This window comes from Strongylocentrotus purpuratus, unplaced genomic scaffold, assembly GCF_000002235.5.
Source record: "Strongylocentrotus purpuratus isolate Spur 01 unplaced genomic scaffold, Spur_5.0 spur5_scaffold_15, whole genome shotgun sequence".
In the NCBI taxonomy this organism is placed as follows: Eukaryota; Metazoa; Echinodermata; class Echinoidea; order Camarodonta; family Strongylocentrotidae; genus Strongylocentrotus; species Strongylocentrotus purpuratus.
In genome coordinates, this window is record NW_022145600.1 from 20,022,523 (window position 1) to 20,048,439 (window position 25,917).

General features: G+C 37.9%; 1 protein-coding gene across 3 annotated transcripts in view; it reads right to left on the bottom strand.

The window, feature by feature from the left end:
• LOC100888808 (golgin subfamily B member 1) overlaps nt 1-25,917 on the bottom strand; it is a 45,758-nt gene that overhangs the window by 12,081 nt on the left and 7,760 nt on the right. For 2 of the 3 annotated variants that reach the window (XM_030985794.1, XM_030985796.1), the window contains 11 exons: nt 18,170-24,322; nt 11,415-11,567; nt 10,812-10,961; nt 9,933-10,049; nt 5,834-5,930; nt 4,983-5,252; nt 4,227-4,479; nt 3,357-3,615; nt 2,855-2,950; nt 2,047-2,151; nt 694-765 (listed from right to left, as the gene is read on the bottom strand). In XM_030985794.1, coding sequence (XP_030841654.1) covers nt 694-765; nt 2,047-2,151; nt 2,855-2,950; nt 3,357-3,615; nt 4,227-4,479; nt 4,983-5,252; nt 5,834-5,930; nt 9,933-10,049; nt 10,812-10,961; nt 11,415-11,567; nt 18,170-24,322 — 7,725 coding nt within the window. The remainder of the gene's footprint in view (nt 1-693; nt 766-2,046; nt 2,152-2,854; nt 2,951-3,356; nt 3,616-4,226; nt 4,480-4,982; nt 5,253-5,833; nt 5,931-9,932; nt 10,050-10,811; nt 10,962-11,414; nt 11,568-18,169; nt 24,323-25,917) is intronic. The other variant, XM_030985795.1, reaches the window with a different exon arrangement.

The following is a 25,917-nucleotide window of genomic DNA, read 5'->3' on the forward strand; positions in this document are numbered from 1 at the left end:
GGTCATTGTTGACAAGGTGATTACAATATTAACAGAAGTTGGAGAGGGATTAGTGTTAGCAATCTGAAATTTATTTTCCGAATTTCATGCAAGTGAACACCATACTTCCATTTTGGTTTATGTTTATGAGTGACAAATTATTTTCTATTCTTTAATAAATAATATTTAAAAAATATGATTGCAAGCAAACCCATCATTAAGTTAATGCATGTATACACACAGATGCAGTGCTGCAAACTTTGATCAGATCATTTCAGTTTTATATTAGTTCAAAACTCAGTCTTCATTACAAACATACACATTTTTTCTTAGCAGTCAGATAAAACAAACCATCAAACCAAACCAAACCAAACCAAACCAAACCATATACATCTTTTATTTAGAAAATCAGTTAATACGTTTCTCTGATTCATGTGAAATTATTTTTTTTAAACAGTGTTTGGTATGAGACCTTGATTATTCTACTACACTGTCAGTATCAATGTGAAGGAAAAAAAAAATCAAAACCTCTGCAACGTGTACTTAGCAGCTCTTTGCTGTTCACACTACTGATATTTTTATCCGGAGAGCGCAAGGTTATACGGGTTAGTGCTTTAGTGCTTTGGGGTGAACATGAACACATCTGTAGTGGTGAAACACACATGCAGGGTGAGGGGGATGGGTGGGGGTAATTGATGTCTCCAAATTTGTTACCTTATCCTTCAAACGCCACATGGCCATCTCATCGGACTGACTGGTCTTTCCAGCCTGGGAAAGTGCTTCCAACTTTTGAAGTTGAAGGAGGATGAGGAGGAGGAGGAGGAAGGGAATGCGTGTATCGAAATGGAAACAATTGATGGTTATGGAATGTAGAGTAAACATGAATGGATGTTCATGTTCTTCATGTAATGGGGTTGACCTGACATGTATATGAAAGTGTTAAACTCTGCTTAAATCTATTCCTTATGATTCTTACGTGTTCATACCAAATGTTTAAAAAAAAAAAAATTTTGACGTTAGACAATTATTCTGCAAAACAATACGCTCCATTCCGAGTTTTTTGTCTCCAGCATTTAAAACAAAGCTACTGTTATTAGAATGAATTTTATGATACAAACATTTCCCACAGGTTAATTGCCCCAACATAACCTGAATTGCACATTTATGATTTAGCTTCCAGAATACAGATATGATTAACCTTCACACAGCTTCAAATCCCAAGAATGTGATGCGTTTACACTCTTTTTTTCTCATTACAAACGACCTGAGCACAAAGCATGGTTCAACAAACAATCAAAGAAAACTAGCCAACAAGCAAGCCATAACAAGATTCTGTAGAGAATAAACTGCCCATACCATTCACTGAAACTTTATGTTGATTTAATTTTAGATCACAATATTTGTATGCATTGCATTGCATATTTATAGATCTGTCTTCATTGGCAAATCACCTCCGATAGCATGTAATTAATTACTGCGCTTTTGAAAAACCTTTCAAATGTATTACCTTCAGATGTATCGTATTCTACAAAACAAAGATGGTCAGATTGAGATTCGCATAAGTACTTGTATATGTACAGTTAAATACCGTAAGTGGTGATAACAGCATATGTGTGTAATTCACTGAATAAGGCTTTGATATTGAAGTAAATTGATGAAGGAAGGATAAGATAATACATGTATATATATCAAGGGAAATGTAATGAAAAGTTACCCCCAACAATAAACTTTAAAAGCTGGTGTAAACATGTGTAAATGACTTCAAATAATTCCAAGTATGGGCTCAGCATGTCTAATTTCCTATATTGATTTTTTTTGATGAAGCATAAAGAAATGTACAATGATTACAACACATAAGTACACTTAGACATATACTTTAATATATTTTGATATTAGTTTCCTAGTACAACCCAATCCATTAACACACATGTATACAAATTAAATATGATGTAAATGTATGTGTACAATACTACTTTTCAAAAAAGTACACAGTATCTATATGATTATTGTAAAATTTAAAACACAGTAAAAATACATATAAAGTTGTGATAATAACTCTGTAATTACCTGTGATTTCAGTCGAACAACTTCCATCTCTCGCTCCTTGATTTCCGTTTTCAAACGTGTCACTTGGCGCTCTTTCTCTTCTAATTCTAAATCACGACTCTGAATCTGTAAGAAAGTTGATTAGGAATATGATTGAATAAAACTTATTGAATATGAATCACCATATTCAACATACTCAAATATTGCAACCTGATTGGTCGAGATGAGGTCATATGTCAATTGTTATTCAGACAGCCATAGGCATAAATAAAAACTATCCTAATAGTTTTACTTCACTCTTCATATAGACATACACACCAAGAACCAATGGTGAAGGTTTAGCCCCTGCTGCCACTACAGCTAGCAATTGCTTGTTTTATATCACAAATCAACATAATACTTTTAATACATTTAATCAGACTTATTCAGCCCAATGTTCTGGACTAGTTTCTGGAAATGCAGGCACTCGATCAAGAGCAAATCCCACCGCTGCCACCATCTAAGAAAGACTGACAGACAATAGCAGTAATTTTTACTTTATTACTTGATTGTAGCTAAAATAGGCTGTTCTCACTGAATCATGCCCTAAAGAGGGCAACAAACAACAATCAATAAACATCCTGACAATCTACATTCAAATATGTATCGACAATTTTTACCCAATTTTATCTTTTCAACCTTTACCAACAATTTGCATTTCAACACTTTTCACAGACAATTCATACATAATGGGCTAGAAAGAATTATGTAGAACAGCCAGGCTCCTTTCAGCTTCCTTTCTTGTTCTAAATATGCATTACCTATAAGAAAAGTCACAAATGTCTCTTACCTTTTGTTGCAGCTCCCTGGCATCACTGGCCCCTTGTACTTGTCTCTTCATCTGTTCTCTATCAACCTTTAACTGTCTCAATTCATCCTCAAGAACCTAAATCAGAATGTCACAGCAGTGATGGAAACAGATGATGTAAAACATAAATGAGAACTTACAGGGCTCCACACAGGACACCCTAACCCTATGCTTTTGAAGGAACAAAGCCCGAAGCAATTGTTAATGGAGCCAATTTCAGATCAACTGCAACCTACAATTATTTGATCACTACACTATGATCATCAGTATAAATTGAAAACTGAGATTGTATTATGTATGTAAAAAATCGACTAGGTAAGAGAACCTACTTAACAGGAATCAACTCATTTCTTCCTTTGTCTCTGCATGTTTTTTGTTTTTGGTCAACTTTGCCTGGGAATTAAAAATGGGTAAATAAATAAATAAATTGTACATTTAGGTACATGCACGGTGCTATCATATAGAGTATTTCCGCTCTTCTTACCTGGTTAGCTCTTGATAGATGCTCCACCTTCTCCTTCATCTGTCCATACTCCTCGTGCTCCTTCTCCTTCTCCGCATTCTGCCAATCCACCATCTTCTTCAGCCAGAGAGGCGTGCCCGGCTTGGGGGCCACAGGAGGTCCTGCGCTGCCCGGAACACTAGGCAGGCACAGCTGAGGGGGACCGGTGAAAACGTCTTGAGAGGTGGAGGTTTCAATTTCCGGTTCCTGCGTTTCCATACCGCTGTCAAGAGAGGGAGCCCTAGTATGACAGGAAGAAGCCCATGTAAAATATATAGATAAAGAGTAGGAAAATAAGAATTGTCCTTTAATTTTATATGAATTAATTTAAATTAAAGCACATGGATATATTGAGATACATGTAGTTTCTTTTATGACTGAACAGCCAAAAGAAGATTAAACTGAGGTATTAACATGTAGATGTGCATGTAATAATGGCAATGGTCTGTTTGTTTGGTTGGGTCAATGCATGTTTTCTCTATAGACATAATCAGCTAATAATAACATTTTAGTTTCAAGCTGATGATTATTCAGAAAGATATTGTATTTTTGATAAATCGCCAAATAGAAATGAGGTGTCAATTCAAACACTGGTTGGGCACATTTGCTACCGGCTTGGTTTCATCAAAATATAGGGTAAGGTCTAGGGCTGTGACTGAGTTTTACATGTAGATTCGGTTTAGGGTTAAGTTTAAAGGTTAAGTACATGCATGAGTGTTCAGTTCAGGGTCAAAGGTTATGAATTCAGTTAAATGAATGTAGATTGATTATCACTACAGAATGTGACATGCAACCATTAAAATAGCTGCTCCCTATCTAACTTCCTTGTAAAACTTCTTAACCATATCATACCTAAGATGAGAGGTCTGCTCTGCACCCTCGTCAACCCCGCCCATGTGCTTGGGTGGAGGCGGCAGGGATGGGAGAGGGGGAGCGGGTGGGGCAAGGTCAGAGATGTCCGAAGACGTGGAGTTGGTGCGTCCGTGGAATGGCTTGAGTTGACCTGGTGGTGAGGTGTCTGGGAGGGGTGGACCATCCGATGACAAGGACACGTCAAGGTCATCGCTCACCGATGAACCGACTCGTAACCTGTCAATCTCATCCACTGAAAGCAAAAGCAAGAACAAATTAATGAACCAATACAATAAGAGTAAGGGGAAACCTGGTGTAGTGGTCCACCTGGACACCCCCAATCAGTTATACCGGGAGGAGAGACCCAAGGGTTACAGTGATTCAGTTCGCTTTTGACCTCCCAGGCACAGGTGACGTTAATTTTTTAACTGTCAGTAATACATTTAGAACAGTGAACAGTGAATCACTTGATCAATATCAGAAAAGTCAACTAACAGGTTGGAAACCTTAAGAGTGTATTCTCCCACAGACCAAACATGACATCCTGATAGAGGCCTCTGCATCAATCAATTTCAAATAACGAGACTAAGAAGCAATTGCCCAACAACAATCTCTGCATCTGACTAAAAGAGAAGCCACATATATTTCTTTTTAACCCATTGGGTACATTTGATTTTGGTATGAAGCACATGTTTTGATAGTTTCAGCCTAAATCATCTCGGGCATAGTAAAACAAGTTAAAAACATCTCTCTCACCTTCCAAACCCAACCCATCAAAGTCAAATCCATCGTCCCCCATGGGTCTCATCGCCATGGTGACATGTCCCGCCTCCACCTCCTCCCCTATGGCCTGCTCTCTGATTGGCTGCCTGTGCATGAAGGATGGTGCTGATTGGTCCAAATGGATCAAGTCCTGGTCCGTTTGAATCAGAGGTCCGTAGACCTTGATGGGGATAGGGGAGGCGTGATCGGAGCTCTGGCGTGGTAGCGCGTTCAGGAAATCTTCAAGGGTTAGTTCATCGTCATCTGTGTGTGAGTAAATTAAGTTTGAACAGAGAAAGGCACATTGAAAACCTCATGTATCATTCAAGTTCTGCAGGGAATTAATTTTGATTGTCCTCTTTGTAATTCTCCTTTCAGGAGCGTGTGACCAGCAGTCAACAATTATCCGTGGATTGTTTGCAATATATACTAAAAAAATGGACCTCAAAGAAAAAGATATTGGAAAGTATAATGCTTGCAAGCGTCAACAATTAACCTCATTAACAATATAGGAAACACTTTGTACTTTGATATTAAGTTTTTAAAAAGAAGATGTTCTAAGGCACCTTTTTTTCAATGTGAGTACTCCATGATGCATATTTGTAAATAAGCTGGCCTTGTAAGAAATCATGAAAGACAAAAACCAAGACTAAAAACAGCCATCAACTTGCAATATTCAATCACATTTCAGTGTCCATGATGAATACTGAGAATTGAACATTTGTATCAGAGTATATTCAACATAAATTCATGTATATATCAGGTTTGCAAATACAATGACGCATCTGTTTTAACTGATATTTTGTATTTAGGTATACAAAAGGACAAGAGAAGATTTTGCTTACCTGCAAGCATTTTTGTTTGGAGAGCACCTTTAGTCAAAAGCTTCAAAGGAATAGTCTGGGTTGATTTTGCTTCCACATCCCCTCCTCCAGACACATTCTGTACAGAGAGAGAGACAGTAAGATTTACGTGGTGAGTTTAAGCAAGACTATAGGGCCACATCTTACAAAGAGTTGATATCAATCGCAACTATGTACATACGAGATAGGAGGGTCAGACTGTAAATTTGCGATTGATTGGAGGAATTGGGATTGATTTGGATCAATCATAACTCTTTGTAAGACGGGATCTGGTATGTAAAATGATTAAGATGTACGTGTACAGTGTAAACGTAGCCACAGGGGATCATGTGCCACTAAAATTAAAAAGTAGTGAGTAAAATATGAAAAAATAAGGAAAGTCAAAGAGAGGGGAAAACGAAGGTGAAAATGGAAAGTAATGCTTTTATTCACGCCCCATTCACCATTGATCTTGTTTTTTTTATTCATGTTTCTTCCACCTAAAAGACTGGTGCCCCCCTAGCCCCCTCTCCATGATGGCAGTGGCCCTTCAATGGCTAGGTCCATGCTCAGTCACTGACTGACTATGCATGGGAGAGAATCCAAGGTCTTTGGCATCATTCAAAGGTGGATTTATTTACAAGATATCATCCACATTTAAGATATTAATATAATAACACTTTGCCCAAACCAATTTCATGTCATAACTGGAACAGTAAATGTAGCTTGTATACATATACAGTTCCACCAACTTAAAACTCTGATTATTACACAAGAAGAAAATGAGTAAAAGTCACTACCACTTGCATTCAATGAGCTAATTCTTAATTGAAGTATGCTTGTATATCTCATTTACATAAAAGTCAGAACTTGACTATGATTTGGACAACGTACACCAAAAACAAACACAATTAAAATCTTGAAAGACAAACAAGTCAATATTGATTTCCTACTATAATGTAACAGCTGTGGCACGCACCATCAAATATTGAAACCCAGAGAGCCTTTGTTTGACTAAACCCCAATCAAAGTCTTCTCAATCATTGATTATTTTTCCACATACTTTAATAGCTGTAACACCTTGGATTCAGGACCTGTGAGTGCTTATATCTATACGTAGTTTCAGTAAACATCTAACTACACTTCATAAAAATATTGGAAAAGATAATTATGCAAATATTATTTCTACTTGTGTGTGTATCAAAGTTATGCTGGAGAACAAATGTTTGAAAACAAAGGATTTTGGATTTCTACAAGTGTTTGTACATTGTAAATCCCTGTCTGTGTTTGATTTGAAATCAATATACTTCATCATCCTTACACTGATGTCATCTCAGTATATCCATTTCAAAGGCAACTCTGAAAGCAAGGTACATGTATGCCTTCTATCAAATAAAATTAACTCTAGTGCATCAGAAGTATCATAATGTTGGTCTATATACAAACAGCAATGCTTTTCCTACAACAGACATTAACCAATAGCATACTACCACATGTACATGTATATGTGCCAAATTTAGAGCATAGACAGCAATCATTTTAATAGACAGGTGTCCAATATGCGTCTTCTCAGTTGGTAGTGTACTAGATCTGTACAATAGATATGATGGATCAATCTAATTTCTAAGGTCTTTTCCACATTCACGCTCTATCCTGTTTACTACATTTAGTAACAGCTACATGTACACTTCATATCAAGACCTGTAGATTTACAATTATGTACAAAATATGTCAGATCACATTCTACAGTACACAACAGGCCATTTTTGTAATGTAATCAAATGTTAATGCTCATGATCCTTATTAAATGCCTCGTTACAAATAATTTAATTCACCATTTACAAATAACTGTATTTTAAGAGTCAGAATGTGAATTGTATACATTATGTGTTATTAAGTTAGATAAGCCATTATGTTTGTCCCACCTAGCAGCAATTAAATTATGCGATTTGCATTTTGACTATTGAAATAGAATTACTCATAACATGAGAATTAAATAATTTGTAACATGTCATTAAAGGTTTATGCATTAAATTTGATTATGTCACAAAAATGGTCTATGAAGACATGTGCACATGTGTACGATACAGGTAAGACACACCATATTTTGCAACATGAAATTAAATACATACTCAAGTCATTTATCTGGAAAATATGTAATCAATAATGGATTTTCCTATGAATAAACATCTAATGCTGATGTGAATTTACCACTCACTCCAAGATATGACAAATATTATATTATCTGATCAATATACGTACATCTGTGTATTGCAATACCCCATACAAATTTGAACATCTACTATGTATCTATGTGAGAAGTATTCTTTCCACTCACCACAGGCCATCAACAGAGAATTCATGAGCACAGCACTGCTTAGTTACAATACACCTACTTGTAGCCTTGTACGACAATGCACTAATGATGAATTTGCAGCTATTGTGGACTAAAATACAGGCAATAAAACTACCCCATAATGCATGTATGAAGCGCAAGTCGACTAGGCATTAGTCATAATTAATTAGTTCATCCCCTTGACGTTGTATTGAGAGCAAATATACACACGGCTCATCATCCACCCGCATTCAGTATTGATCACCTGATTAAATACAAGAATTTCAATTCGAGGGGTCAGTGACACAAAGACGTAACTCCCTTTGTCCATTTTGAGAAAAAGTGGTTTATGTGTCACTGAGCACTTGGGCCTTAAGGAGTCTATGTTTCACTAGCCATTGACTTCAATGGGGTGTTGGATGGAGATAAGTCTTTGTGTTTCCTGGAAAGCCCACATTTCTCTGAACATTTTGATATCAAATACTCATTTTGGCAAAATATGGAGTTACGTCTTTGTGTCACTGAACCCTCTAATTGATTGGAGAGGCTTCAGACATGCAGCTGACATTAAGTGGCTGGAAAATATCTAGGTTGATTTATCATCTTGTTGACTTACACTACACTAAATATTGGCTATTTATTCTGCGTTCATACAAGACACTTGAATTGAAGAGACAAAACTTAATTGTATAGTCCAATTTTGAAAGTGAGTGTGCAGGAATGCTATATCAATATTAATATATCCTTTTTCATTTATACCTATATTTATCAATGTTTACATAAGCAAAATAGCATCAAGTCAAAAATATTAGAGGAATATTGTTGTCAGATATTTTAACTACCGGTACATGATTTTCACTGTATATTATGATGGTTTGATAACCCTGTAAATACATGATCCAAAGAGATATATCAAAACTACTATTGATGTAACCAAGTTTATGAAGTTTCATTTTACTTTGGGAACAAATCATTAATGAAGTAATATAAACCAAAACACCTTATTTTTGGTGTGTGGTAATCAGAAAGTTAATTTCAACATTCTTGTTTATGGCAATTAAACTCTAACATTTTAGGACAAAGAGTACCGGTAATGTGTATTTATAATGTGTACACGAAGATACTATTTATCAATATTATTATTTTAAAAATGTAGTGGAGAAGACATGATGAATGATGGATAGAGCTTACAACATGTATATAGAAGATGTCAATGAGCTGTGTAACAGACAAAATGAAAGATAATTGAACACCCCTTCACTTCACAATCAGCAGACAACACATCAGTAATACCCCCATCCTACTAGAGGACGATTCTGCTGTGATCACCCCCCCCCCCCCCCCCCCCCGAAATCGACAAAGAGTGAAAGCATGGCGATATGATCTTTTAAATCTTGTCCTATGATCTTAAGCTTTTTTGAAGCATCTAGGATTGCCACCATCTCTCTGGTCTCAAATTGTGAACATGTTAAAAACTTACGTAGCGAGAGCATTGAGGTGCCAAAGCGCATCGCAACCGGTTTTAGAGCGTATTAAAACAACAAATTATATTTCTAATGTGACAGCAGCCCCCAAAGTGTATCAAAAGCTGCTCACATCCCCCATGTTTCTGTAATGTAATTGCTTCACTGGCCAAAAACGGGGTTGGAGGGAGATTCAGCTATGCTTAAAAAAATTTGACAGATCGTTATATGGTCACATGATCACCTTTCTAGTGAGATGGGGGTATATTAAAGCGCATCAAAAATACAACACCATTTACATTACCTGGGACAGAGTGCCACTGCTAGGACCTGCCTTCGTCTGGAGATCTCGAATGCTCTGCTTCAGCTTCACATTCTCTTTTACAGACTGGTTATATAACTCCTGAACCTCTCTCAATTCCTATCAAAGCATTAAATGAATGATGTTGAATGAGTGAGATACTACAGAGAAATGGTATGAGTACAGTAACAATTAAAAAAAAAACTTCTCATGGATTGATGGCCTATAATACTACTAAATGTATCATGATGATTTTAGGCAAGATGATGGGATCATAGCTGCTATAATTTTAAAAGAGTTAACCCATTCTTGACTGTTTCCTTCAAGAAAATGAGTTTTCCAACTAAATGCACACAAAATGAAAAACTTACAGCCTTGCTTGTAATATACTTATTCAGATGGCTAATATTTTTCACTAAAAATGGAATATAACCATTATAGCATATTAACTTAACCCAATGCAGAACAACTAATGCTTTAGTGATGCATGAAATAATGATAAACAAGCATGTGACAGATGTCAAGGAGCTAAGATGAGCCATGTGATGCAAATGTTTTTTGAAGTTGAAATGATTTACTACAAATGCATTTAATGAACATACATTTAAAAACTAAATTATTCATACCCCTTGTAAATTTGATGTTTTTTGTATATTTCATAACTCAAGAATAACATTTGGACTTGTTGAATTAGGGCCTTTGTTGAATACTTTTAGATGTAAGCTTTAATATGTCACATTCTCAAGAAACATAAATCAGACAAATCAATTTTTCAAATTTCTCATAAATTACAAAACTTAGGAAGGGTATGAATACTTTAGTTGTTACTTGTACGTGCAAAAAATGAATTATGAACTTTGAGAGAATAATTCTTTTTCTCACCTTATTCTTCTGATCTAGCCTCATCCATACTTCTCCAGCTGCTTCTCCTCCTGCTCCACCCTCTCTGGCTCCAGGTGTATCTCCATCGGCCAAGGAGGCCAGCATGGCCTGGGCTTTCAGCTCCTGGTACTCACCCACCGATAGACTCACCTTCACGAAAATAAAAACATCATCAAATCCATAGCAATACATCCCAGGGAAACACAATAACTAAACAAGTGTAACATATTATTACGGTCAAACCTGTCTACAAAGACCACTTGTTGTGTTTCCCTTTGGTGGTCGCTATAGACAAGTTTGACTTTGACTTTTGTAACTAATCTTCCTATTCTTTTTTGTTTAATAGGAAAGCAACTAAAAAAACGAATGTCTGATGAAGCATGTATTTTAATTGGCAGGCATTCAATATTTTTGTATTCCTAGTTGTCATGACATTTTCTTTACGCCATCTTTCTGTAAACAATTGTACGTATTGACATCCCTGGATACTTGATCTTCAAGGTTATCTTGTAATTAATGTTCAGTATGTACAAGAAATTGATATATATGTCAATAAAATACAAGATAAAAATAATGCTCGATAATATTCAATGTGTTTTTTACCATGCCATGACTTCTGAGATTCTGCTCCAGTTGTTGCAGTTTTTCCTCCAACTTGACATTTGACCTCTCGTAGTCGTCTGCCCTCTGTTGGGCCGCTTGCAGCTCCCTTTGCAGCGAGTCATAGTCCCCTTCCAGCTGGTTAGTCCTGGACACCTGCAAACGACGACGATTCAAAATAGCCGTCAACTCCTTGTCTTGCTGGAACATCTTTCATTCAAAGGCTAAAATTTCCCTGCCCAAATGGTCTGATCTATTCAGTAATGTTGCAGATTTGACTCCAGTTCAATAAAACACCCAATGTTCTACTCGGACATGGGTACAATGGATGTCGATTTTGAAAGACACACTATGCTGCACTAACCCAAGCTTGTCCATGGTGTTACAAGTTGTCCTTTTCATCATTCATATATGCAATCACGATTACGTTTATCCTTTATAATATTAAAACGGTCTTTAAAAGAATATACGTTTTTATACTATATATGAGTATAGCCTACATGTATTACACAGCTATCCTGAGGCTAAACGACCAGAGACTGCAATCCTAACGAAAGCCACACAGTACAGAAAATCAGCAAAATTGTGTTTCAGAAGTGATAGGCGATATATACATGTACAAGGCTACTAGCAAATGCATATATGAAAGTGCCAATGGATTTTAAATTCATTCATTTTAAGGCAAAAGGGCCTAATGCTTGTATATAGCCTGTGCATTCAAGGTCCTTATAGCTCTCACCATTATAGAACCAGACGCTGCCCTTTTGATAAGCATGGGAACAATAAAGCAAACCACCTGCTACCTCCGGGAGGCGAGAGGAGACATTTTTCTCTTCTTCCTCGTATGCTCTTTCTATTCACACATCTACAATTTTACAAAGATGTTAACTTGTAATTTCATTTCATTGGAGATGTGTACAAGCGCAGTAGGGTGTACATGTATATTCATAATGTGATGTATCAATTTCTGATGAGATAATGATGTTAGAATACATTGTTGCAGTAAACAACTCCTTATTTTTTCATTATTAGTCCGTGGGCCAGAGGGGGCTACCGTGCACCCCCCCTATGATCCTACTTCTTGGGTGTCATTTTGTTAATTGGGATCCATAATATCAGAAAAAAGATGTTCCCAAGAAAAAAACTCATTTGGACACTGTTTTTTTGCTCCTTATTTGAAGATATGTAAAAATGTCAGTTTTTCGTGTTTTGCACACTTTCTTAGGGTTTGTGAATTATGTGCTTACATTTTACCCTGTTTCTCAGCAGATATAACTCTAATCTCCACCAAATTTATAAAAGATCTTCGTAAACAATACAACAATAGGTAGACAAAATTATTTTATTTTATTTTATTGTCTTCAATTGTTAATGACGTCATAAATTTGCATATATTTTGATATGCAAATTTCTTTCTCAAAACCTTTCAAAATCACCTAAAAGTTGTATTTTGTCTGCTATTATCATAAAATAAGTTTTCAAACCCCCTAATCTGGTGTAAAATTATTCATTGATAAGTTATCTGATGTTTTCTGCAAAACAAAATTCAGTCAACTCTTGTTGACATTGTTTTTTACCATTATTTGTTATGTAAACATATCAGTTTTCCGTGTATTGTACATTTTCTTAGGGTTTGTGAATTATGTGCTTACATTTTACCCTGTTTCTCAGCAGATATAAGTCAAACCTCCATCAAATTAATAAAATCTTTGTAAATAATGCAACAATAGATAGACAAAACTATTTTAATTCATTTTATTGTCTGCAATTGTTAATGACGTCATGAATTTGCATATATTTAATATGCAAATTTCTGTCTCAAAACCTGTCAAAATCACCTTGTGGTTAAGAACTTGAATAAGTTGTTTCTTATTCTCATCATTCGCTAGGAACTGCTTCCAGTCAGATGGTCTTTTGGTCTTGCCTCCTTTAATCATCATCTTCTCTGCACACCCACGCCGTGTCCGTTCACTTGACTTCCCAGAGTCTGGCTTGTACATGTCTGTGCTGAAAATGACATCGCATTTTGGACAACACTCCATTGTGAATTTTGATGCAAATATCGTGGAAGTATGCAGGCATCTCTTTTAGGTAGTAGAAAACCATTTTCCACTCCCAACTAATTGCCAGTGGTTGGAGGTTGTGAGTTCTCTACATCCTTCCGGAGATAGTGTAGGCCCTTAAATGTATCTGTCTTAGCAAAGAAGTTGTTCCAACATTCCAATTGAGTAGAGATCAGGGATCAAAGAATTCCCGTAGATCAAGTTGGCTTTTTCTCTAATCGCTCTTTGATGAACATCTCTTTCTGGTCTTTCCCTGTGGTAATTGCATGCATGACATCTTTCTCAACCTCAGCTGGAACGCGGGCACCGGAAGAGAAAACATACAATCCATTCTTGTCATCAACATCAACTTGATTGAGGAAGCTTTTTACATCATCTATGGCCTTTTTTTTAATACACATTCCTCACTTTTCCTTATCCGAGTTGGTTGTTGATCTCTGTGTTTATTTCCACGGTGAGCATCAAACGTCATATCTGCATATATTTGATCCCACCTCTGATATACACTGTAGTTCTCAATTATGCCAGAGAGACCGACACCACTACCAACCCCACTGCGAGATTTGCCATGCTTCAAGATTATCTCCTCAATTGTCTTGTCGACAGCACATCGGTTCCCTGGAATGAGCGACCTGGCAACACTTATTGCAACTCTTTCGAGCAATGTCATGGCACCATGATGTGAATCTTTAATGTTTACCAAGAATACATCAAGGTAGGTCACATATTGGGAGTAATTGTGACCAGGTCAGGCATAAGGAACAGGCAGTGCAAGTACAATGGTCAGTACTGTTATTTTCTTTCACAGACCTGATCAATGAAAGATCAATCCTAACGCAATCAACATACGACATCAAAATTTGTGCCGTCTTCCAAAGAGATCCTCTTCGAACATCAGCTTTGAAGCTCTCATATTACTCTATCAACGCCTTCAGATCTGCATTAGCCACAACCTCAGCAAGCCTCTCCTTTGTTGGTGATCGAATTAGCTCTTGGAAGATATTCTTTGATTCCTCAGCTATACCAACAAATGCATCATCTTTTCCAGTCATTGACAGGAACTCATAAAAAGGAGCCTTTCTAAGCACTCCACCATTGTCTTGTGACAATGCAGACTCCTGTCGCAGTTCTTTCCTGTTATGACGTCTTTCATAGACCCAGAAGACATGAGACCAGCTTCCAAGAGGATATCTTCAAGTCCGGATCCTTCCATTTTCTTTCCCAGCATTTTGGGGTATGCACAAATCAAATGGAAAGTGCCAATCAACACAATGTGTTTCTTGTAAGTTTATGGATGACTCCAAATGAGAGGATATGCCTACAGGCACACGCCTAAGTCAAATGTTGTTATGACATGGCCAACCTCGTGGCTTGCTTCTTCTGCAGCTCTTAGGCACTCTTGGATTGTATCGAATTCTGTTATGGGATATTTTCTTACAGGATAGTAATCTATGGTCGTCACATTTGAGGACACCTCCCATGTTACTGAAACAAATCCAGCCCCAATCTGAAAGCTCTTGACCTGTCTCTCCACTACTTTTTCGGACAAGCATCTACAATATCATTTCTGGCACATTCTTTGAATGCTTTATATCTGTTGACATAGCAAGGTGGAAGAGGACCTTCATTTTCATTAGCCAAGGAACTTTCTTTGGTTCATGTACGTGCTACTGAGGGTACTGTGCTATTTGAAGATTCAACTGTCTCATTGTTAGAAATCTCCAGCAGCATAATCCCATGGGCTGTGTGGGCAGAGCCAGAACCACCTAAGCTTGAAATGTATTTGTTTAAATCGTCAACGTCTGAATGGAAGACTGATGGCTCCACGTGATGGCGGACTACCTGTCTACTCTAGATAGAATACCGAAAGTCTACTGTAGCGCTTGTGCTATGGCAGATTCAAGCTCAAGTGAAAATGAATAGCTTTCTGAATGAACAAGCCGATTCAGGAATGTGATCAATTGAGCACTGCGTAAGAGATGTCTCAGAGTCATCCATACCAGTATATGCTTGGACATTTTCCACTTTCCATTTGTGGCTGCCCTAGATATATCTTGTCCTAGAGATATGACAAGTTTAGTCACTCTTTGTGACGGTCGAGATGGATTTCCACTCAACAAATGGTTCAGAAACTTCTCTAGCTCAGTGGGAATCTGGTCAACTGTGGGCTATTTCCGTTGTTCTCTGTTTAGCTACTTCATCGTATTTGCCACTTCTCCATTAATCCGGCTTTTAGTTCGCCACATATTTCTACCGACAGTTCTTGTGATTTCTTGCTTCTGCAGCAAACAGATCAACTTCCAGGATTCTCAAAAGTAGGTCTTCATCACCCCCTGTCTTTGCAACATCTACAACATTTTGCCACCCACCAAAATCTAACATTGGTGTACTTTCTGTTGTCCAAGAGCTTTTCACTTTGATTGATTTTGGGCCTTCCTTTTTACAAGAGATACAATCAGGATTGGGGATGACTTCATCAATTGACGATCTGGGTGGACGGGATGTTGAAGGTTCTGTGGCATCAGATAAGATCTCTGACAGTCGATTGAGGTTCTTTGTAAAAAGTTGGTAGCACTCCCGATGATAACCGTGCACATCTGAAATGTCTTCAAGAATGAGGATGCATGCTTCTTATATTGCTCATTGTGTCAAGTCAGTTGAAATTCGTGAAATTGTACCCCGTTTGTTCATACATTTGTATAAACAACAAAACTATATTATAGCATATAATGGGATTAATGACCAACTGCTGAATAAGTTTGCTTTGTCTGATCCCCCCTCTTCAGGCTGATACTATAACAGGAAACAATGATGTATGTGGTAAATTACTGTATTTAATTTAGTTTGATGTTAACAGGCTAGCCCCAATAGTAATTGAAATACTGCTTGTTGAGCTTTTGTTTTTTTAAACAGGAACTTTAATTGAATTATATATACAGAATGTATTAATCGTAATATGCGGGGAGAGTGGGGGGGGGGGGGGGGGGGGGGATACGAGTTGACTGATACTGAACAAAATTTGCGGGAAACATCAGATAAAATAGCAATGAATAATATTACACCAAATTAGGGGGGGGGGGGGTTAAAACTTATTTCATGATAATAGCAGACAAAATACAACTTTTAGGTGATTTTGACAGGTTTTGAGACAGAAATTTTAATATATGCAAATTTATGACGTCATTAATAAAAGACAATAAAATAAATTAAAATAGTTTTGTCGTCCTGTTGTATGATTTACAAAGATTGTTTATTAATTTGATGGAGGTTAGACATATATCTGCTGAGAAACGGTAAAATGTAAGCACATAATTCAAAAACCCTAAGAAAATGTACAATACACGGAAAACTGATATGTTTACATAACAAATAATGGTAAAAAACAATGTCTACATGAGTTGACTGAATTTTTTTTGCAGGAAACATCAGATAACATATCAATGAATAATTTTACACCAAATTAGGGGGTTTGAAAACTTATTTTATGATAATAGCAGACAAAATACAACTTTCAGGCGATTTTGACAGGTTTTGAGGCAGAAATTTGCATATCAAAATATATGCAAATTTATGACGTCATTAACAATTGAAGACAATAAAATAAAATATAATAATTTCGTCAACCTATTATTGTATAGTTTACAAAGATCGTTTATCAATTTGGTAGAGGTTTGACTAATATCTGCTGAGAAACAGGGTAAAATGTGAGCACATAATTCACAAACCCTAAGAAAATGTAAAATACACGGAAAACTGATATGTTTACATAACAAATAATGGTAAAAAACAATGTCTACATGAGTTGACTGAATTTTTTTTGCAGGAAACATCAGATAACATATCAATGAATAATTTTACACCACATTAGGGGGTTTGAAAACTTATTTCATGATAACAGCAGACAAAATACAACCTTTTAGGTGATTTTGACAGGTTTTGAGGCAGAAATTTGCATATCAAAATATATGCAAATTTATGACGTCATTAACAATTGAAGACAATAAAATAAAATAAAATAAGTTTGTCTACCTATTTTTGTATTGTTTACGAAGATCTTTTATAAATTTGGTGGAGATTAGAGTTATATCTGCTGAGAAACAGGGTAAAATGTAAGCACATAATTCACAAACCCTAAGAAAGTGTGCAAAACACGAAAAACTGACATTTTTACATATCTTCAAATAAGGAGCAAAAAACAGTGTCCAAATGAGTTTTTTTCTTGGGAACATCTTTTTTCTGATATTATGGATCCCAATGAACAAAATGACACCCAAGAAGTAGGATCATAGGGGGGGTGCACGGTAGCCCCCTCTGGCCCACGGACTATATCTTATATGAGAGTTTTGTCAATTTCGTTCCCTAAGAAGCCAAAGGTGCATTTTATATCATGTTGTCATCATAGAAAACATTTGATAAATGTAAAACTTAATTTCTTTATTGAATAGAAAATATTAATGTGGGTAAATCTAACATACTGCGCTACTTTAATACATTAACGATGCTTTGTAAAATATAACACAGTACTTGAAATATCAAGATGCATAAAATAAATGCAGCTTAATTGGGAGTATGTGAACTAATCTGTTTCGACCATAACATATTAAAAATCTACTTATCATACATGGTTTATGTTATCAGCACAGAGGGAACAGAGCATACAGAGTAAAGACATAACTGCAAATATAATGTTCCTACCTTTTGCTTGAGAGTGGAAACAGAACCCTCCAAGTCCTTGAGCTGGTCTTTGAGTTTTGCTTCCCTCATCTCAGAGTTCTTCAGCTGCAGTCTGAGGTTGCTTTCTCCAATCTCCATCTCGGATAACCTGTTCTGCGTCTGCTGGTCCTGGCTCTTCTTGTCTTCCACTTTCTCCGACAGTATTTCATTCTCGTGATTGAGCTGGCCATTGTCCAGTTTCAAGAGCTTCACCTCCTCCTCCAGCTTCCGGCTCTGCCTCTTGGTGTCCAGGATGGCATCCTCCATCTCCTGCGACTCCTGTTTCCATTTCTCATCCGATCTCTCCAACTGCTTTACCTTCTGCTCCAGGTCCAGCTTGGTGGTTTCCATCTGCTTCAGGTTGTTTTTCAGTGTTGACTCGGACATCAGCATGTCCTTGAACTTACTCTCCAGGACCTTGTTGGATGCCTTTGCCCTCTCCTGGCCTTGGTCACTCTCCTGGACACGGGACGTCAGCATCTCAATGCTGTCCTCAAGAGCCTTCACTGTCCTTTCAAGCTGTTCTTTTGACTGCCCAAGTTTTTCCTGAGACTTTTCACTAGCCAGAAGATCTTCAGTAACTTTGCTCTCTGACTTCTCAAGTTCTTCCACATGAGCTTTAAGAATATCCACCTCATCCTGTAGGTGCTCATTTGTTTTTGTTACCTGCTTTATCTTATCGTTCAGGAGCTGAACATTTGCCTCATACTCCTGATTTTCAGTAATGACACAGGAGTGTTTTTCCTTGAGATGTTTCAGCTCATCAAGTTCATTCTCGTTGACATCAGCCTTTTCTGATTTTCTTGTCTTTTCTTTCGACGCCTTTGATCTGAAATCATCAAGATCATCCTTAAGCCCTTGAATCTCCTTGACCTGTTCCTCACTTATCTCCGTCATGGTTTCTTCACTGAGCTTGGTATCTCTCAATTCTTCTTTTAACTCTTCCTGCAAAGACTCCAGTTCAATTATTCTCTCTCTAAGCATCCTGACATCCTCGTCAGGGGATTTGGATAAATGTTCTTGACCATGTCTATCAGTTTCACTTGGATCTTTTTCCTCCAGGAACTGTTTAAATTGATCTACAAATGGCTCGAAAGCATCTACTTTGGCTTTCAAAGATTGAATTTCTAGTGCCATCTCATTTTTATCCTGCTGTGCTTGACTAAGCTTTGCTTGCAAGTCTTGATCAGGTGAACTTTGAGTTTGTATTACGTTCGTATCGAGGCTTTCTTCTTTTTCCTGCAAGGCAGATAGAAGTTCAGAATTTTGCTTTTCAAGTTCATCAACTGTAACCATCAAATCTGCTATTTTCTCCTGACTCTGGGTCAGAGTGTCATCGCTAGCAACTCTCTTGAGTTTTGGTGGGATCTTGTGAGATCGAGCTGAACTTCTTCTCCTAGCATTCCCTGCTTTTCCACTCTCTTCAGCAAAATCTTCCTCAATATCATCAAAGTCATGTTCAGTCTCGCTGTCTTCGTCAATGCAATCAAATATGCTAAACTCCTCTTCACTTTTAGTTAAACCAACACTGGACTTTCTGCTTGCCTGTCCTTGGTTTTTAGCTTCTTCCAGCATTTGTTTCAAATCATTATTGGAGCTCTGGAGTTCATCTATCTCTTCCTTGAACTCATTCTCCCTGTCTGCCATGATAGTGTCTGCGGAAGCTAGGGTTTCGTTGAAGGCACTCTGCCGTTGCTCCAACTCATATATCTTCTCCTGCAGCTTTTCCTCGTTGTCTATGAGATGCTGGACGCGAAGCTGCAAAGCATCAATGGTTGGAGCACTTTCCAATCTACCAGTGTTTTCAGGACTGTCACTGTCATCATCGATGTCATCATCAAGAGCACTGAACTGGGAAGGAGGAGGAAGAGAAGTAGGAAGTGGAGGAGGAGCCATCATGTCTGTAGACTGTACTTCCCTTGAAATTATCTCTTCCTCAATAAAAGCAGGTTTCAAATTCTCTCTGGGCACTTCTGTATCCTTTTCTCTTTCAAGATCCTTCACAGTTTTCTCTAAATCACATATGGTGACTCTTAGTTCATCACAAGTGGCATTAACTGATGCTAACTCTTTCTTTGCTAAATCCAGCTCAATCACTTTCTTCTCCATGATGTTTGCATTGTCTTGAAACATTTTGCTCTTCACCACGTACTCCTCCTTCAGCTGCTTATTCTGTGTGTCCAGCTCAGTCTTCAAATCTGTCTCCTCCTCCAGCCTTCTCCTCAGTTCTGCCAATTCTATCTGCCTCTCTCCAAGGATGCTTTCGTTCTCTTCCAGCATCCTGAACTTCGAAGCCACTTCACCTTCTAAGGACTCTACCTGGAAGCTCAGCTCCACAATAGACTGTTCTCCGCCAGCCTTCAGTTCCTCCAAAAACTCAATGTCCGCTTCCAAAGCCTTCATCTTTTCCTTGAAGGCCGCACGCTCTTCCTCTGCCTCCAGTAACTGCTTAGCTATCTGCTTGTTTTCTTCTTCCAACTTAGACAGACTCTCTGGAGCAAGGAAACTAGAATTGGGTGTATCAGTTTCAGCCAGTTTGGCAACCATCTCTGTTTCTACAGATTGAGATTTCTCAAGCTCCTTTTCAAGGTCATCTTTCAGCTTAACCATCTGATTATAAGCCTCTTCAAGCTCTTTATAATTTGATAACGAGCTGTTGTTGTCTTTCTCAAACTTTTCAACTTTGGATTCCAAACCGGTTTTGACTTTAACTGCCTCCTCAAGATCCTTCTGCAATTTTTGCAGTTGATTATCTTTTAAAGTTTCCTCATCCAGGTTAAGCAAGAGTTCATCTCTTTCAATCTCCATTTCTGCCATCTGTTCCTGGAGATCTTGATTGGTTTTCAATACTTTTTCAAGACTCTGTTCCATCTCAAGGTTCTGTGCTCTCATGTCTTCAAGCTGTTCTGATGCTTCTCTGACGATAGCCTCGTTCTGCTGCAGGGACTCTAACAGCTCTGCTAGCTCACCTTCTGACTGCTGGAGGATATCAACCTTCTCCATAAGCTCAGCTTCAGATTTTTCAAGTTCCTCAACTCTCTTCTTTAGCTTTACCTTGTCATCAGAATGTATACTATGTGCTTCTGAAACTGATTCTTGAGGAAGGTCATCACTTAAAACAAAATCTTCCTCTCCATCATTTTCGTAATCCTCAAATTCTTCTCCAAAGTGAGAGATATTGGTCCTACCGGTGTCCAGAGCACCCAAACCTTCATCCATTAAGGAAGGAAGACTCTTCTGAGTGCTTCCAAGGTCATCTCCTGCAAGCTTGCTCACAACTTGCAGCTCTTCCAGCTCTGTCTCTACCTCCTGGAGTTTCTCTTTCAGGTTTTTATTCATAGATTCACTGTCCTCTAATTGCTCCTTTAGTGTTTCTGTCTCACTCTTCCAGTGGTTCCCAATTTCCTCAAGCTCAGCTGCCTTTTCTAGCTGCATGTGTTCTGATGTTCTCAGCTCTTTAAATCTCTCCTCATAGCTGTCCTCTAGATGCTTCATTTCTTCCAAAGTAGCATCCACTTTCTCTTCGGCTTCCTTCTGAGCAGACTCAAGCTCCTGGACTCGTCGCTTCAAGGTCTTTTCCACAACCTCCAGCTCCACTATTCTCTCTCTCAGCATGTCTTCATTATCTATCACACTATCTTTCAGAAGCTCTTCAATCCCCTTCATTCTTTCTTCCATTGCTAGTTTTTCATCCTGTACAGCTCTCACAAGACTTTCTAATTTGGTGACCTCCTCATCTTTCTCTTGGAGTTGACATCGTAGTGCCTCTTCTTGTTGGACATCACTTGGATGCTGTAGAGGTACAGCTTCTGTCGTGTGCTCTGCTTGGGAAACAATAACATCTTCACAAACAACAGGATCAGATTCCTTTTCAATTTCAGTAGAAATTGATTCACACTGGCTCAGTTTCTCATCCAGCACCTTGTTTTCTTCATTCAAAATTTCAACTTCAGATTTCATTTCTGCCAGTAATTTCTTTAAGGAGGATCGTTGTCCTTCCAACTGTATAACATTTTCTCTTGTCGCCATCAATTCCTCTTCCAGCTTGCTTTGAGCTTTCTTGATCTTCTCCTTTTCTGATTGTTCCGTTTCATACTTTTCCTCCATTAAAAGCAAAGATGCCTTCGCATTTGACACTTCAACAACCTTCAAAGCGATATCTTTCTCTGCCTTCTCCACTGAACTTGACGCTTCCTTTTGAGAATCCTGGAAATCAGCAAGCTGTTCTAGCAGTCTGGAAAGCTCCTCATCACTCTCCCTCTTACTCTCTTCTGCTTCAATGATCCTTTCCTCACTTTCATCTATTTTTGCTTTCAGGTTGTCCTCTGTCTGTGTCAGCTGCATCTGAAGGTTCTTAATTTCTCTGTCTCTTTCAGCGATGACTTCATCAAAAGCTTGTTGTGATTTCATTTCTTGCTGTTCCAACCGCACGTTTATATTTTCACATTCTTCTGCCTTTGCTGTTAAGTTGTCCTCTGCATGTGCCAGCTGTGTTTGAAGATCCTTGTTATCTGTGTCCCTCTCTGCAATGGCATCATCTCGAGCTTGTTGTTCTTCCCTTTCTAGTTTCATTTGCGCCTGAAGCTGGATTACCTCTGAACATTTTCTAGCAAAATCTTTCTGTACCTTGTCCAGAATTGTTTCCATTTCTTGAAATTTGGAGCTCATCTGCTCTTTACCTGATCTTTCTTGCTCCTCATTCTGTTCATATTTGGCAAGACTTCCCTCTAAAGCAACTATTACTTCATCCTTTTCGATTAAGTCTCCTTCTGATTTTGATAATTTCTGCTGCAACTCCTCTTTCAGCTGCACACTGTCACTCAGTTTCTCATAATCTCTTTCCAATGTTTGATACCTTACATCTTTCTCGGCAATCTCTGTCTCGTACTTTTCCATCATGCTGATGTTCAGTACCTCAATCTCCTTTATGCGTTCCTCAGCTGCCCTGCACCTTTGGTCTAGATTTTCTTGACAAGATGCATCCTGATCCCCTTGGTTTAATTCATCCCCAGACGATTTCAACTTGGATTTTAAGTCATCTCTTTCTTCAATCAGTTGGTTCAACTGCTCTTTGAGAGATTGCTCTGATATCTGGAGGTCTTTTACGACTCTTTTCAGAGTGCCCTCTTTCATCTTCGACTCCTCCAGTTTTTGTCCCAAAGCGCTGCTTTCGTCAGCTCCCCTGAGTTTCTCAGACTCTGTCATTTGATCGCGTATCACCTGTTTCAGTGTGCGTGTTGTATCCTTCATCTCCCGAATGGCCATTTCTTTCTCTTCGACCCGAGACTTCAGTTCCTCGTTTTGCGACAAGAGATCTGAAATCTCTGTCTGGTCGTCTTCATCGCCATCATCACGATCATAGTCTGGACTGTGTGTCCCATCAGTAACCACTTTAGTAGATGCTGTCTCATCGTCTGCACCTGACTTCTGAAGGATTTCATTTTCATCCCACTCCTTGTCACCACTAAAGGCATCCCTGTCAAGCGTTGTAGCATCAACTCCAGGAATGATTGCACTCATGTCCTGGTGTCCACCTGCATCTCGTTGTAATGGCTCTACTTGAATCCCAGTAGCGCTCAGTTCTCTAGCTGCTGCATCTGCCTCTGTCAGGTCCTCTATGGGTTCGTCATCCTCCTCGGATCGCAGCATGAACGCGCTACCAAGAGCTGAGCTTGCATCTTGGAACATTTCAGGAACCAGGAGCTTCCTCCTCGGAGGCTCCTCATCAGAACTATCATCATCCACCTCATCATCTGGCAATGGAAGACTGAACGAGCTATCTGTATCAACATCTTCTGCTACTGTATCGCCATCCTCTTCCTCGGCTTCTTCCTTTGGTGAGCCGTCCATGGTAGCGCCACCGCTGGGCGGGGCTGGGGCTTTCTCCCCGCCCTTCTCCAGAACCTGGAAGAGTTCCTCAACTGCGGATGTCTCGTGATCAGAGTGGTCTTGCAGGAAGTTGAGCTGGGTGTCCGTCTCGGAGCTCTTGGTGGCCTCTATTGCTTCCCAGAGAGACTCGGCCTGGAGTTCGGAATCGGTTTTCTCTGTCTCAGTTTCCATGAAGCTTGAACGCCTACGCTCATGCTGGTGTGAAATTGGATGCAATTCCCCTACTCTGTTGAGTTCACTTTCTCTCTGCAATAATGATAAAATGATAACAGAAACAAAATAATGTTGTGTTCATATTAAATCTTCAATGTCAACATGACAACTGCCTACAAAATACAGGGTTAACATACCATTAAAAAGGTGTTAGTTTTGTTTACCATATGCGTCTGTGCTGAGGAGAAAAGGAAAACATATGGATTGTTGACACATCTATTCTATTTATTTAAAAAAAAAAATCCATTACTGCACTAGATGTATGAAATGAGTGTCCCAGATTGGGAAACAATCCATTTCATTTCAGGTACATGTACATCAATCTGCTCATTTATTCATGACTATCATAAAAAAATAGCTTTGAACCCTTGAAAAATATAGACACAATCAAATTGAATCACCATTGCAGGGTTAGAATTTTCTAAATTTTGGATAGCAAGGAAATAACAGACTTTATGATGTATCAATTATTTATATACTGTATGTTTCAAATACGTTGATGAAAAATGTAAAAAGTTTGTTAAAAAATTATGTTTTATGACCAATAAAACCTCTTAATACAAAAGAAAATTGCTAAACACACAAACAAAAATTCTATTATTATAATGGAAAACATTATGCCATGTAAATGCAGTGAAATATTTAATCACTACTAAACGTACAGTGTAGATGCAATAGATAATAATGAGAAAGAGAGAGAGAGAGAGAGAGAAAGAGAGAATGATTGAAAAACAGAAAAAGGAAATGGGGGATAAAAGTACACAAAAGATGAGCAAGATGAACACTACATATGCACTTATTCTTGTTTGTGAAAAGAAAAAATGTGCAGAGATAAAGGCATTTTATAATACCCATACAGGATGGAATTGTTCATTTGGTGTCACAAACATTCAATAAGATACTTCCGATCAGCAGGTGTTCTCTATATCCTAATACATAATTCATCTATTCTACATGTATGGATCACAAGTTGTTGTTTGTTGCTATGGTAACACATAAATATAAGATAATATCCATAATCACGTAAGTCATTGCCTTATGATCAATACATTCCACACTTTTTATCATTTAGCTAGCTAGGTATAAGAGGGCCACTTTAGATCTATAGTTTAAGCACAGATGTGCATCGATCTCACTGTCATTATAAAACTATACGATGAAACTACGTTATTAGTTGAACATCATGAATTATTTGACATAAATGAAATACACAATTTACTTACATGTACAAGTAGTTTACATGTACAAGTAGTTTACATACGTGTACATTTTAAGAACAATGATGCATACATAAACCCAATGCTAACTTTTTAAACTACATGTACATGCATATATATATGTAAATCATTTTGTTCCTATTTATACCGTAGGTAGAGTCCACCTTACATTAACAAAATAACATAATTGAAGATTGCTGTCATCATATGGCTTGCATGGATACACAGCTGTATAGCTTGCATGGGATGCTACTAAATCCACCAAGGAATTGTAATGACTAACTAATATGAAAACAAACTTGTAAGGATTCTCAGGAAAAACAACAAGAAGCCATTCCAAACTCTTAAAACTGGCCCTAGACATTCCACATTCATTAACATTTCAAACTTATCTACATTTTCCTACTCACC